The sequence below is a fragment of the Geotrypetes seraphini genome, chromosome 15 (genome assembly GCF_902459505.1).
Source record: "Geotrypetes seraphini chromosome 15, aGeoSer1.1, whole genome shotgun sequence".
NCBI classification, from domain to species: Eukaryota; Metazoa; Chordata; class Amphibia; order Gymnophiona; family Dermophiidae; genus Geotrypetes; species Geotrypetes seraphini.
This window is the reverse complement of record NC_047098.1, coordinates 32,137,623-32,152,025: the sequence shown is the minus strand read 5'-3', so window position 1 is coordinate 32,152,025 and position 14,403 is coordinate 32,137,623. Positions and strand designations below refer to the sequence as shown.

The window sequence follows — 14,403 nt, the reverse complement described above, 5'->3', positions numbered from 1 at the left end:
TTGGGACTTGGGCGGTTTTATGGTCGGGAATGTATGGTAAGGATAGACTTAGTGGCAGTCTGGGCGATTACATTGCTGAACGTATAGGTAGGCCATTCTCAAAAAAAGCCTCATTTTGGATATTTTTTTGAGAATGGACATTTCCCTGCTGCCTACTTTGTGTGCCTAGGGACTTAGGCCAAAAGGGAACAGATATTTCTTTTGATTATGCCCCTCTTTGCGGCAATATCCTGTGTATGGATTCATGCAGTTAAATTCTGTAAGGGATGTAAATATAAGAAATTTCATGAACAATTGCTATCTTTTCAGGCAGCCTTATGGACTAGGGATTTCACTCACATATTCATATTCTCAAATTCGTATCAACAATTTCGACGTGCCTTAAAGACGTTTCTTTTTAAGGAATCTTTCTGAAGTTAGATATTGGATGTTTATTCATTTGTATTACTAGTCTTTGTGAACCGCATAGAACTTAATGGTAGTTTTATGTTATGTTGTAAAACACTTTTCTGCATTGTGCACCCATAAAATTGTATGCAGCCTGAGGAAAGAAGATGAAGAACAATGAGAAGCAGTAGAGATGAGAGGGGGGGTTGGAAGAGAGACAGTCAATCTGTGGTAGGGTCGCTCATATTCCATTATTGTAGAGCTGCTTCCTCTCCTACAGCTGAAAGGAAAAGAACACAAGATTCCAATCACATCATAAAACTGGGGCATCAGACATTTCTTACATCATGACTTGTCCTCATTCTCTTTATTATATCCAGTGGAAGACAGCTACTAAATCAGTATAGTCCTGGGGCTACCAATGCCCCATATTCCCCTACTTACTAGCCCCCTTCTCTACTTTCTTTGGGTGACTTAACTGTATCCCAGGTAGCTTCATAGTAACAAATCCCAGGTAGCTTCTTGTTGTACCAGACTAAGAAAGTGGACTTGCTTACCTTAATGGGGTTCACATAGACGGCAGAGGAACACATCCACTCTCAGTGGTGATATCGCAGGCAGAGTCTCCCTTTCTTGACTTCTAAGCCTGCTCAGCAGTTCCTATGCTGCCACACATCTCCCCTCCAGTCTGTTTCATAGTATGTTTTCAGCATCAGAGGTTTGTTGGTGCTTCATTTTTATTTTAAAGGCAGAAGGACAGAGAGTGTGGCTGCATTCCCCTGATGCCTACAGAGAATCACCCTTACAGGTAAGGAACTCCACTTTCTATGCTACCGATCCCAGAGCAAGCATTGGCTTTTTTTCATGTCTGTCTCAATAGCAGACCATGGACTTTTCCTCCAGGAACTTGTCCAAACCTTTTTTCAAACCCATCTATATTAACCACTGTTACCACATCCTCTGGCAATACATTCCACAGCTTAACTATTCTGAGTGAAAAAATATTTCCCCCTATTGGTTTTAAAAGTATTTCCCTGTAACTTCATTGAGTATCCCCTAATCTTTGTAATTTTTGATGGAGTAAAAATCAATTCACTTGTACTTATTCTATACCACTCACAATTCAATCATATCTCCACTCAGCCATTTCTTTTCCAAGCTGAAGAGCCCTATTTAGCCCTATTTAGTCTTTCCTCATATATGTCTATCATCTTGATTGTTCTTCTCTGAATCTTTTCTAATTCTGCTATATCTTTTTTGAGATACAGCGACCAAAACTGAATGCAATACTCAAGGTGCGATCACACCATGGAGCAATACAGAGGTATTATAATATTCTTAGTCTTAATTGCCATCCCTTTTCTAATAATTCCTAGCATCTTGTTTGCTTATCACTGCACATTAGGCGGAAGATTTCAGCGTTTTGTCTATGATGACACCTAGATCTTTTTCTTGGGCACTGACCCCTAAGATGAACTCTAGCATCTGGTAACTATGATTTGGATTATTCTTCCCAATGGACAAAACTGTACAAAACTGCTTAGACAAAAGCTGTTTTCTGAGCTGAAGACTGATCAAGGCAATAATTTTTCTTTATTTATTTATTTCTTCCATTTGTGCGTCGTACATACCTATACAAGCTCTAGGTGACATTACAGAGGAAGGGGTTAGAAGAGAGTAGGGAGGACTATGGAGGGCAGGAAGGAGTAGAGAGGAGAGAAGTACGTAGAATATTTCATAGAAATTCCTAACTTTACAGATAGGAGCATCATCTATGTAAATGATATCTAAATGAATTAAAGTAATATGTAAAAAGGAATAGAAGAGAGGAACCATTAAACAATAGGGAAAGAAAGCAATGTTACTTACCGTAACAGTTGTTATCCAGGGACAGCAGGCAGCTATTCTCACTAGTGGGTGATGTCATCAGACAGAGCCCCGGTACGGACGTCTCACAAGCACGTGTTGCTTGTAGAAACTTAAAGTTTCCAGATGCCCGCACCGCGCATGCGCCGGTGCCTTCCTACCCGGAGATCCGGGCGTGTCTCCTCAGTTCAGGTAGCTAGCCTGAGAAGCCAACCCAGGGGAGGTGGGTGGGACGTGAGAATAGCTGCCTGCTGTCCCTGGATAACAACTGTTACGGTAAGTAACATTGCTTTATCCCAGGACAAGCAGGCAGGTATTCTCACTAGTGGGTGACCTCCAAGCTAACCTCAGTGGGATGGAGGGGGAGTTGGCGACTTAAGAGAATAAATTTTTCAATACTGTTTGGCCCAAACTGTCCATCCCGTCTGGAGAGGGTATCCAGACAATAATGTGAGGTGAATGTGTGAACCGAGGACCAGGTGGCAGCCTTGCAAATTTCCTCGATTGGTGTTGATCTGAGGAATGCTACTGAGGCTGCCATTGCTCTGACCTTATGGGCTGTGACCTTACAAGGAAGTGATAATCCAGCCTGGGCATAGCAGGAAGAGATACAAGCCGCCATCCAATTAGAGATGGTGCGCTTTGATACGGGTCTTCCCAACTTGTTAGGGTCGAAGGAGACAAAAAGTTGAGGAGTGGTTCTGTGTGGCTTGGTGCGATCCAGGTAGAAAGCCAAGGCACGTTTGCAGTCTAGAGTGTGAAGGGCCGATTCTCCGTGGTGAGAATGAGGCTTAGGGAAGAATACTGGAAGTACAATGGATTGGTTGAGATGAAATTCGGAGACCACCTTAGGCAGGAATTTCGGGGTGAGTGCGGGAGGACCACCTTGTCATGGTGGAATACTGTGAATGGTGGGTCCGCCATCAATGCCTGGAGTTCGCTGACTCTGCACGAGCGGACGTAAGGGCTACAAGGAAAAGCACTTTCCAGGTGAGATACTTCAGAGGGGCCCTGTTGAGTGGTTCAAACGGGGGCTTCATGAGGTGGGAAAGGGCTACATTGAGGTCCCAAACTACTGGGGGTGGTTTGAGAGGAGGGTTAACATGGAAGAGTCCTTTCATAAATCTGGCGACCACCGGATGGGCCGAGAGGGGTTTCCCTTGTAGGGGCTGGTGGAACGCCGCAATAGCGCTCAGGTGGACTCGTATGGATGTGGACTTGAGCCCAGATTGAGATAGGTGTAGGAGATAGTCCAGCACGGAGGATAAGGAAGCTCGCTGAGGTTCCGTTGACTTAGAAACACACCATGAGGAGAATCTGGTCCATTTTTGGGAGTAGCATTGTCGAGTGGCGGGCTTCCTGGAAGCTTCCAAGACCTCCCTCACTTCTTGTGAGAATTGGTGAGGGGTTACGTTGAGAGGAACCAAGCTGTCAGGTGGAGAGCCTGCAGGTTGGGATGAAGTAGTGATCCTTGATGTTGAGTAAGCAGTGAAGGAAACACTGGAAGTGGTACTGGTTCCCTGCTGCTGAGTTGAAGTAGGAGGGAGAACCAAGGTTGTCTGGGCCACCGAGGAGCTATTAGAATCATGGTGGCCCGTTCGAGTTTCAGCTTGACCAGAGTCTTCTGGATCAGCGGGAGTGGTGGGAACGCATATAGAAATTGTTTCCCCCAGTTCAGTAGAAAAGCATCTGCCTCGAGGCGATGAGGAGTGTAGATCCTGGAGCAAAACTGAGGCAGTTTGGCGTTGTGGGGAGCCGCAAATAGGTCTATCTGAGGCGTCCCCCATTGCGTGAAGATTTGGTGAAGGGGGCTGGAATGGAGAGTCCATTCGTGCGGTTGTAGCAGACGGCTTAGTTTGTCTGCTAAGACGTTGTTCTCCCCCTGGATGTATACTGCTCTGAGTAGGGTGTTGTGGCGCACCGCCCAGTCCCAGACTCGTAGAGCTTCCTGGCAAAGGAGGGCCGAGCCCGTGCCTCCTTGCTTGTTGATATAATACATGGCGGCCTGATTGTCTGTGCGAATGAGGATTACCATGTCCGTGGAGTAGGTGTTGGAAAGCTTGGAGCGCATTGAAGATGGCTCTGAGTTCCAGTAGATTGATTTGGTGTAGTCTTTCCGCACTGGTCCCAGAATCCTTGGGTGCGGAGACCCTCTAGGTGGGCCCCCCATGCGTAGTTCGACGAATCGGTTGTGAGAACTTTCTGATGGGGGGGAGAGTGCATCAGCAAACCTCTGGATAGATTCGAAGAGGTCATCCACCAAAGTAGAGACTGCCGAAGAGCAGGTGTGACTAAGATGCGTTTGGATAGTGGATCGGACGTTTGATTCCACTGTGATGCCAGGGTCCACTGGGGGATCCTGAGGTGGAGTCTGGCAAAGGGTGTCACATGTACTGTGGAGGCCATATGGCCCAGGAGCACCATCAGTTGTCTCGCCGGTAGGGTTTGGCGAGTAGACACCGATTGGCTGAGATGAAGAAGAGACTCCATGCGTTGCCGAGGCAGGAATGCTCGGAGTCGGGTGGTGTCCAGGACCGCTCCGATGAAGGGGAGGGACTGGGTGGGTTGTAGATGAGACTTGGAGAAGTTGATCTCGAAGCCCAAATTCTGGAGGAAGTAGGTTGTAGCCAAGGCCGCCGAAGTGACCTCTGGGGCTGACGGGGCCTTGATGAGCCAGTCGTCGAGGTATGGGAATACCTGTAGACCCCTGTCCCGGAGTGCTGCGGCCACTACCACCAGGCACTTTGTGAAGACTCTGGGGGACGAAGATAGGCCGAATGGTAGCACTCGATACTGTAGGTGCAGATTTCCCACCCGAAATCTGAGGAACTTTCGGGAGGCCGGGTGAATGGGGATGTGAGTGTAGGCCTCCTTGAGATCCAGGGAGCATAACCAGTCGTTCTGCTCGAGGAGGGGGTATAGAGAAGCCAAGTCAACATGCGAAACTTCTCTTTGACCAGGAACTTGTTGAGGGCTCGAAGGTCTAAAATGGGTCGCAGGTCGCCCGTTTTCTTCGGGACGAGGAAGTACAGGAGTAAAACCCTCGGTTCCATTGGTCTGACGGGACCGGCTCGACAGCCCGAAGCTGAAGTAGGTTTGGACTTCCTGAAGAAGCAGGGCGGTCTGCGTCGAGCTTGAAGGATACTCTCTTGGAGGATGGTCCGGGGGGACACGGTGGAATTGAAGAGAGTATCCTTCTCTTATGATGGTGAGGACCCATAGGTCCGTGGTTATGGCCTCCCATCGATGGTAAAAAAGATGGAGGCGGCCCCCTATGGGAGAGGCCGAGGTTATGCTCCCGGGGGGGGGGCGTCAAAAGGGCTGGGGAGCCTTAGGTACCGCCGGTGGCTGAGGTTTTTGCTGAGACTTCTGGGGAGGTTGGCTCTTCGCAGGCTGTCTCGCAGCAGGCGTTTGTCTGGGCATGTAACGCCGCTGGTAAATCAGGGGTGGCCTGGAAGGTCGAGACTGTTGAGGTTTGGGTTTGGGCCGCAGGATGGATTGAAAGGATTTTTCATGATCCGACAGCTTCTTGGTAACAGTTTCGATAGACTCATCGAACAGGTCAGCTCCAGCACATGGTACGTTGGCGAGTCTGTCCTGTAGGTTGGGATCCATATCGATAGTACGGAGCCATGCCAGGCGACGCATAGCTACCGCGCTTGCGGCGGCGCGTGCCGAGAGTTCGAATGCATCGAAGGAGGATTGCATCAGCTGGAGGCGTAATTGGGAGAGGGAGGCTACCACTTCCTCGAACTCGAATCGAGCTTGGTTGTCTATGAACGGAGTGAACTTGCGGAGCACCGGCAAGAAGAACTCCAGATAGGAAGAGAAAAAGAAGTTGTAGTTTAGCACCCGTGACGCCATCATGGAGTTTTGGTAGAATTTTCTACCAAATTTGTCCATCGTTCTCCCCCTCTCGGCCCGGCGGTACAGAGGCGTAGACGGGAGGGATGAGAGCGTTTAAGGGAGGACTCGACCAGTAGGGATTGGTGGGAGAGTTGAGGGCCCTCGAACCCTTTATGGTGCACGATGCGGTATCGAGCATCGAGTTTGCTGGGGATCGCCGGTATGGAATACGGCGTTTCGAAGCACTGCATGAAGGTCTGGTCCAGTAATTTATGCAAGGGGAGCCGAAGCGACTCCGTTGGAGGGTTAGGTAAATGCATGGTGTCCAGATACTCTTTGGAGTATCGGGAGCCCGTGTCAAGGGTCACATCCAGATCCTCCGCCATTTGTCGGAGGAATGGATGAGAAGGACAATTGTTCCGCCAGCGTCGGTCTGTGGACGGGCTGGAGGAGGAGGAGGCCTCCAGGTCCGTGGACATCGGGAGTGACAAGGAGAATCGGGCACCAGTGTCTCCTCGTACTCCGGGCCCCTCGGGGGGGACACCTCTGATGAGGAGTATCCCCTACGTTGCAGTTTTTTCTGCGGTGACACCTCCGAATGGCGTGAGGAGTGCCAGGATGAGTGTCTCGATCGGTGCCCGTCTCGGTGGCGGGACGGGGATCGGGATCGTCTGTGCATCGCATGGTCTCCCGAGGCCCCCAAGTGGATAGGGCTGGAAGCAGTGGATCGCAACTGGGTTTGCGATGCGGGTTCTTGCGATGCTATCCAAGTCTGGTAAGGAGTACGGAAGAACTCTTCCTGACTATGCCCAGGGCTTCGAGTATCGATCGGAGGTCTGGTCCCATGTTGGCGCGGAGGCGTAATGGGTTCTAATGGCGGCATATCGGTAAGCGAGGCTTGCCGCGTGGGCATCGCCGCCCTCCCCTTTCGTCTTCGTCGGCTGTCGAGGTCGAACGGTGTGGGGGAGGGGGAGGGGGGGCGGACCGCCCCTTTGGACCGGTACCGGGAGGTCACCCTGTATGGCAGCGATGAGCCCGGGTCCGATGGTCTGCATGAGCTCAACGAATTGAGCTTCCAGCACGGACCGTAGCGAAGCCGATAAGGAGGGATCCGCACCGAAAGGGGGTCCTCCTGCACGGACATCGCGCTCCTTCGAGGCCGAGTGCTTCTGCTTAGTAGCTTTCGGCACTTTGATGACCATTGGTGGCACTGTGGAAGGAAGAGGTACCTGAACCGAGGAGACCGGGGCAGGCACCGACGTCGAGCTCGTGGATGGTGTCGGGGTGAGCGATGCCGGTTTCACCACATTCGATGCAGGAGTGGTCGATGCCGGTTTCGCCCGAACCGGGGAGGTATCAGATGAAGTGGAGGCTGAGGGATCCTTAGCTGCGTCCATCTTGAACATCGATTTCCACAATAGGCAACGCCGCTTGAATGTCGCCAGTGAGGGTCCGTGAGTGAAATCGCGGGTTGGCACTTGCTGCACTTTTTAAACCCGGTGATTGGCCGGGACATAGGCCGGAAAATCTCCGCCGCTAGGTCGAAGCCAGTGGGCCTGAGCCACGTGGCCGGCCCGTTCGACCTGCTGGAGGAAATAATCTTTTTTTTTTTTTTTTTTTACTGAAAAAGAAAAGAACTGTTAACTGTAATTAAAGAAAACGAAAACGCGGACAAGAAAGGCAAATTTAACTGAATTCAGCTAGCGCATGAAGAAGTTGAACTTCTCAGCTCCGCGGAAAAGAAAGAACTGAGGAGACACGCCCGGATCTCCGGGTAGGAAGGCACCGGCGCATGCGCGGTGCGGGCATCTGGAAACTTTAAGTTTCTACAAGCAACACGTGCTTGTGAGACGTCCGTACCGGGGCTCTGTCTGATGACATCACCCACTAGTGAGAATACCTGCCTGCTTGTCCTGGGATAATAGGGGTAACAATGGAAATAAAATTTAATAGGTTTTATTAAGGTTTGATATACCGCTTATCAAGGGTTATCTAAGCAGTTTTTACATCAGGTACTCAAGCATTTTCCATATCTGTCCCGGTGGGCTCACAATCTATCTAACGTACCTGGCAAATAATTCATTAACTGGGGGGGGGGGGGGGGGGAGTCTGACAGAAGTCCAATTTCCTGAAGCAGCTCTGTTACCTCAGCATATTTTAAATAATCCCACAACAGCAAAAGTCCAAATGGGATAAGATATCAGCTTGGGCTTTTTCCAGCTGCTGCAGCCCCGACTCATCGCTATAACGCTTAGTGAAGAAATGTACATATTACATTACATTACATTAGTGATTTCTTTTCAGACCATTACCTTGCGGTTCAAGGCGGATTACATCCAAACTAAAACAAAATTTACATTCAAATTTGAAGGAATAGAATAAGCCATAGTATAACATACTGCCATGTAGCCACTTTGCAGATGGCCTCCATGGGAAACAGTCCTAAGGTTTTTCACAGAGCTGTTTTAACTTGTAGGTGGTAGACTTATTGTCTGCCTAGTAGTTGAATATTTGACTGATTGTAACAGTACAACGGTGCAATCAGAGACCCAGGCAGAGAGTGTGTGCTTGGAAACTAATCTGTCTCTGTTATTAGAACTGTGGGGGACAAAGAGTTGGCAAAGTTTTCCTTGACATCTTTGATGTCCTGTAGTTAATAAACAAGTGCTTGCCTGCCAATAAGGGTATGAAGAAAGGATTCCACTATGAAGAGTTTGTATGTGCCCAGGGAAGAGAGTAAGAAGTACTTTAGATTGTTATAGAATAAATCTCAGGCTCTAGCATCAGCTCACTGGCTGCCTGTAACCAAACATTGTGTCTTCAAGGGTCTGATGCTAGTGTTCAAATCCTTGCATGACATGGAACCAGGCTTCCTCTGTACTGCCAAACTGTCCCTCTGCTCCCAGGATGAAATACGCCTCAAAATGTGCCCTGGTTGTGCCCTACGGACTGCATAACCGCCAAGTGACAGTCCTACTCACACTTCATACCGAGCCACTAGAATCGACTGCTCCCACAGACAGTGGCGTTACCTAGGGTATGTGGCACCCCGGGGGCCCATCATTTTTTGACACCCCCCCCCCATGTAAAAATTTTTTTTTATTTTTTTTTTTGCAATAACCATGAAATGGAATAAATGGTCAGAATAGAAACAGGCAGTGAAAATTTTCTTTTATTGAACCTCATATATGTAACATTATTCCAAACATAACATAACTAAATTATGTCTAAATTGTCATGACATTAGTAAGTTCATATGGAGTAGTTGCAGGTGATGCTTGGGACAGTTCTGATTGTGTTAGTTTCGGTTTTATGTGTTTTTTGAATAGAAGGGTTTTTATTTCTTTTTGAAGGTTTTGCAGTCTGTGGTTGATATCAATTGGTTGTAGAGTTGGGGGTCGAGTGTTGCAGCTCGAATGGCTAGGAGGTTTGTCGAACAGTTTTTTTCTTTTGACGTTTTTGGTTGGAGGGTGTGTGAATGGTGCACAAGTTCTCCTATGTCTGTTTGAAGTGGATTGAATTATTTAGCTGAAGAAATTAGTTACCCCCCATTCCACACACATTAATTCTCTTCCATTTTTGTTCCCATTATAAAAAACACTGATAAGTTCCCAGAAAAAAAATACATTAAAATAAGAAGTGAAAACAAAGGCCCCTACAGATGAGAACATAACATAAGAATAGCCTAACTGGGTCAGACCAATGGTCCATCATGCCCAGTAGCCCATTCTCATGGTAGCCAATCCAGGACACTAATACCTGGTCAAAACCCAAAGAGTAGCAACATTCCATGCTACCGATCCAGGGCAAGCAGACACTTCCCCCATGTCTTAATAACAGATTATGGACTTTTCCTCCAGGAATTTGTCCAAATCTTTCTTAAAACCAGCTACACTATCTGCTTTTACCATAACTTCTGGCCACTTCATTTTTAAGTTTAGATCTTTCCTTTCAAACAGAGACCTTGCTAGATGTCAAATACAGCACAAGGTAACTTCACATGGACTTAGCTGTGCAGGAAATGTGAATCTCCCTCATACACCCACCATCTAGTGCAAAAATGTGCAAGGTCTGTTTTTTTTCTTTCGATCACTACATAGCCTAATGCCACACAAGCAGCGCTGTTACAAACATATTCTGTAGGTCAATGCTAAGGATAACAAAGTTTCCTTCCTTGGACCAGAAGGAGAATAAACCACTGGAAGAGATCCCAAAACAACACCCAAAGACCCACTCAGTGTGTGAATCAGTTGAGTGGAGTGGACTAACTGGGGGGTGGAAATGGGCCCGGAGTTTTGCTCAGCAGAATTTCCCAGACCACCTCTTCCTCTCAACACATTGACACGCTGCCACCATCACCACTAGGAACACCTCACTGGGTAGGCCAGCTATGCTATAAACTTTATAAAACACATTATTATATTTTCTTATAAGCACATATTTTAACTGACCTCTCTGACATCCTCAGCCTTTCCATTCACAAAAATAGAAGGAAGAAAAGTTCCCATTTCCTGCTGTCTCATGTCCCCGGCCTATACAATATTTTTTTTCTGCAGACCCTTCAAAAGTCTGACCAAATCCTCGTTTCACTTGCATTATAAGTACTGAGGATGCCATCTCTCCCCAATCCCAGGTCCTAAAGTCCTAAGACAGTAGCACAAAACTAATGCTGCCAGATACAGGAAAAAAAATTTTGATTCGATTCAGCCTATTGAATTGGTTTTTTCAATTCGATTTTCCTGCCCAGTTGGGTGATTTTTTTCAAAACTCCTGGTGGGTTTATAGCTTTTTCACCCCCTTTGGCTTCTCCTAACCACACTGGCGCTGTGGTGTAAATAAATAAAGAAACAAAAGGACTTTTCCTCTTTCTGTTAAATCCTAGCTCACGTTTGCAGTCCAACACCAGCTCTGGCAGGATACACATTTCAAATCTGACATGTTATAATCACAAAACAGAAAATAAAATTAATTTTTCTACCTTTTGTTGTCTGGTTATATTTCAAATCTTGTTGGTCCAAGGCTCTGGTTTTCTTCTGATACTTGCTTGCCAGGGTCTCCTTCTTTCTGCATGCCTAACCATCCATCTGCCAACTCTGTCCTCCCTTTCCATTTCCATTCCCCTTCCCAGGAACTCTGGTATCTTTCCTTTTTTTTCATCTCCCTCCACAGATCCACCTTTTCTTAAATACCCTTTCAATCCGGCATCTCTCCCTCCTTCCCCCACCATCCCAGAGTCCACCATCTCTCCGTTTCTTTTCCTAATTACCCTCCTATCCAGTATCTCTATCCCTCCTCCACACCATCCCTTGTGTCCAATTTCTCTCCCTTTCTGTTCCTTCCCTCCCTAAATCCCATGGTCCATCATCTCTCTCCCTCTCCTCTATTTTCAGACCCATTATTTCTTCCCCCCCCAAAGTTTGGCATATGCATGTCTCTTTGAACACCCCCCTTCCCTCCGTGTACTTCTAATCATGGTTCCCCCCCCAAAGGCCTGTCCCCCCTTAAAGGTCTGCCTGTCCCACCTTGAAGGCCTGCACCCCCCTTGAAGGCCTGTCCCTTCCCCTTGTAGGCCTGTCCCCCCCTTGAAGGCCTGCCTGCCTGTCCCCCCCTTGAAGGTCTGCAACCCCCCGAAGGCCTGCACCCCCCCGAAGGCCTGTCCCCCACTTGAAGGCCTGTCCCACCCCCTTGTAGCTTCTCCCCTCCCCTTGTAGGCCTGTCCCCCCTTTGAAGGCCTGCCTGCCTGCCTTTCCCCCCCTTGAAGGCCTGTCCCCCCTTGAAGGCCTGCACCCCCTTGAAGGCCTGCACCCCCCCCCCTCGAAGGCCTGCACTCCCTTGAAGGTCTGCACCCCCCCCGAAGGCCTGTCCCCCACTTGAAGGCTTGTACCACCCCCTTGTAGCTTCTCCCCCCCCTTGTAGGCCTGTCCCCCCCTTGAAGGCCTGCCTGCATGCCTTTCCCCCCCTTTGAAGGCCTGCACCCCCTTGAAGGGTCTGCACCCCCCCCAAAGGCCTACACCCCCCCCGAAGGCCTTGCACCCCCCCTGAAGGCCTGCCTGCCCCCCCTTGAAGGCCTGCACCCCTTGAAGGTCTGCACCCCCCCCCCGAAGGCCCTGTCCCCCCTTGAAGGCCTGCCTGCTTGCCTGCCCCGCCCGCCCCCACCATGAAGGCCTGATGCCCCGACCCACCCCGAAGGACCGCTCGCCCCCCCTGGCCCTCCCCGCACCACCTATGAAGCAGCCGCAGCAGGATCGCGAAGTCAGCGTCAGCGATCCTTGCGCTGCTTCCTGCGCCACGGTCCCGCCCCTCCTCTGACGCCAGAGGAGGGGCGGGATCGCGGCGCAGGAAGCAGCGCAGGGATGCTGACGCTGACTTCGCGATCCTGCTGCGGGCTGCTTCACAGGTGGTGCATTGAAGGTCAGTGGGGCGATGCGGTCCTTCGGGGGTGGCGGGGGACTGAACGGCCAAGGCCGAGTGAACACCCCTTAGGGCTGGTACCGGGGCGGCCCGCCCCCCCCGCCCCCCCCTAGGTACGCCACTGCCCACAGATCAGATCCCTTGAAGGATCCTCAGCTTTAGAAAAGCAATTAAAACATACTTTTCACCTAAACCCCTGCCCCTTGACTGATAGACTACAAAGAAATGCATATTGGTAGCGAATCAGTATGTGTCAAGTTAAGGAAACTTGTATTGTAAAATCTTGCACTGTAACTAGGGCAATCTAACCTGTAAACTATCTTTTGTGTCAAATTAACTATGGCAAATTGTACCGGTAAACTGTATATTAATATTAGAGGCCTAGTATGTATCTAAGTTAGGATAAAACTTGTATCGTAAACCTGTACTAAAATTGTGTATGTTTAACCTGAGCTCTTTGGACAATGGGATAGAAAACAATTAAATAAATAAATAATTTTGGATGAGTTTGAAGGACAATGCTGTTGTGGAAGAACTATATCTAGGAAGGATAGTGTATGGAGTCAATTTCTCCAAATGGGTTAGTTTTGCACATAAACGTCTTACATCAATCACTTTGATATCCAACAATAATGCGAGTACTAAACCTCAAACACCCAGACACTGGTTTCAGCTTAGTGTCTTTGCTGCGGGTAATGGTGTTTTATCATAGTTCACACATAACTCACAAACTGAAACTATCCAAATGACAATGCTTAATAAAAAGAGCCTTTCACTAAAAAACAACAAAAACCCCACCAATTAACTGACCCCCAATGGAGGCTCTACCATTTCACTTCACAAGATCCCATCAGGGGTTAGTGTCTTAGAAGACTCTTTATGATTTTCAACTTTGTCATCAGGGACTTCAAATAGTAATTTAGCTCATCTATATTAATAAAAACGCTAAGCGCGCATGCTGCACTCTTAACGCCGTGTTGCCTGATCTGTAGTTCCGTGGCCAGCAGAATGCGCATGAGTGCTTACCACACATCTCTCTGTCTCGCAGCGGGCTTGCCGACTCCGGCCAGACAAAGTTCATTTTTTTTGTTCAAGCCTCCGCCGTGGCTCCTCTATCGAACCTCACCAGAGTCGGAGAAGACTTCCGACGCTGGCGGGGATCGAGAGAGAAGATGCAGCGTCGGCTTTTGAACTAAAAAATGAACTTTGTCTGGCCAGAGCCGGCAAGCCCGCTGCGAGACAGAGAGATGGCATCTGAATATTAACAGTGACTCGGCAACGGGGGGAGGGGGAAAGATACCTAAAGTAAGCCATGCTAGGGGTGGCTGCACATTTTTGTTTTTTGGCAGAACGGATGATTTTCAACAGACAAAGCCACGGTGGAGGCTCCTCTCTCAAGCGGCACCTGCGTCGGAGAAGGCTTCCGATGCAGGCGGGGATCTAGAGAGGAGCCGCGAAGGTGGCTTTTAAAACAAAAATAAACTTCTCAAAGTAACTAAGGGAGCCGTTAGCCTAAGGGTAATCTAAAAACAAAGTTGCCAAATTCAGTCGTAGGAGTCAAGCTTACGTCTGACCGGCTCCCTTACTGCCCCCCCCCTTCCCTTCCCGCGGTCCGAATACAAACCTGCCGATTCCAGCAGCGTGTGCAGCACTCTACACATGCTGCTTCGGGACCTTCTTACTGCCTTGATTTGCTCTGCCGCGTCTCTGATGATGTCATTAGGTACGTGCCAGAGTAAATCAGGGCAGTAGAATGGCCTCGAAGCAGCATGTGTAGAGTGCTGCACACGCTGCTGGAATCGGCAGGTTTGTTGGGACCGCGGGAAGGGAAGGGGGGGCAGTAAGGGAGCCGGCCAGACTGTGGGAAGAGAAAGGGGAGGTAGGGAAAGTCTG

At 48.9% G+C, this 14,403-nt stretch overlaps 1 protein-coding gene across 1 annotated transcript in view; it reads right to left on the bottom strand.

Annotated features, from left to right (window-relative positions):
• Positions 1–638: 638 nt before the first annotated feature.
• The window catches only part of NEK8 (NIMA related kinase 8), a 69,164-nt gene continuing 55,399 nt past the window's right edge, over positions 639–14,403 (bottom strand). Inside the window, 1 exon segment of the mRNA XM_033922448.1 lies at positions 639–667. Coding sequence (XP_033778339.1) covers positions 639–667 — 29 coding nt within the window.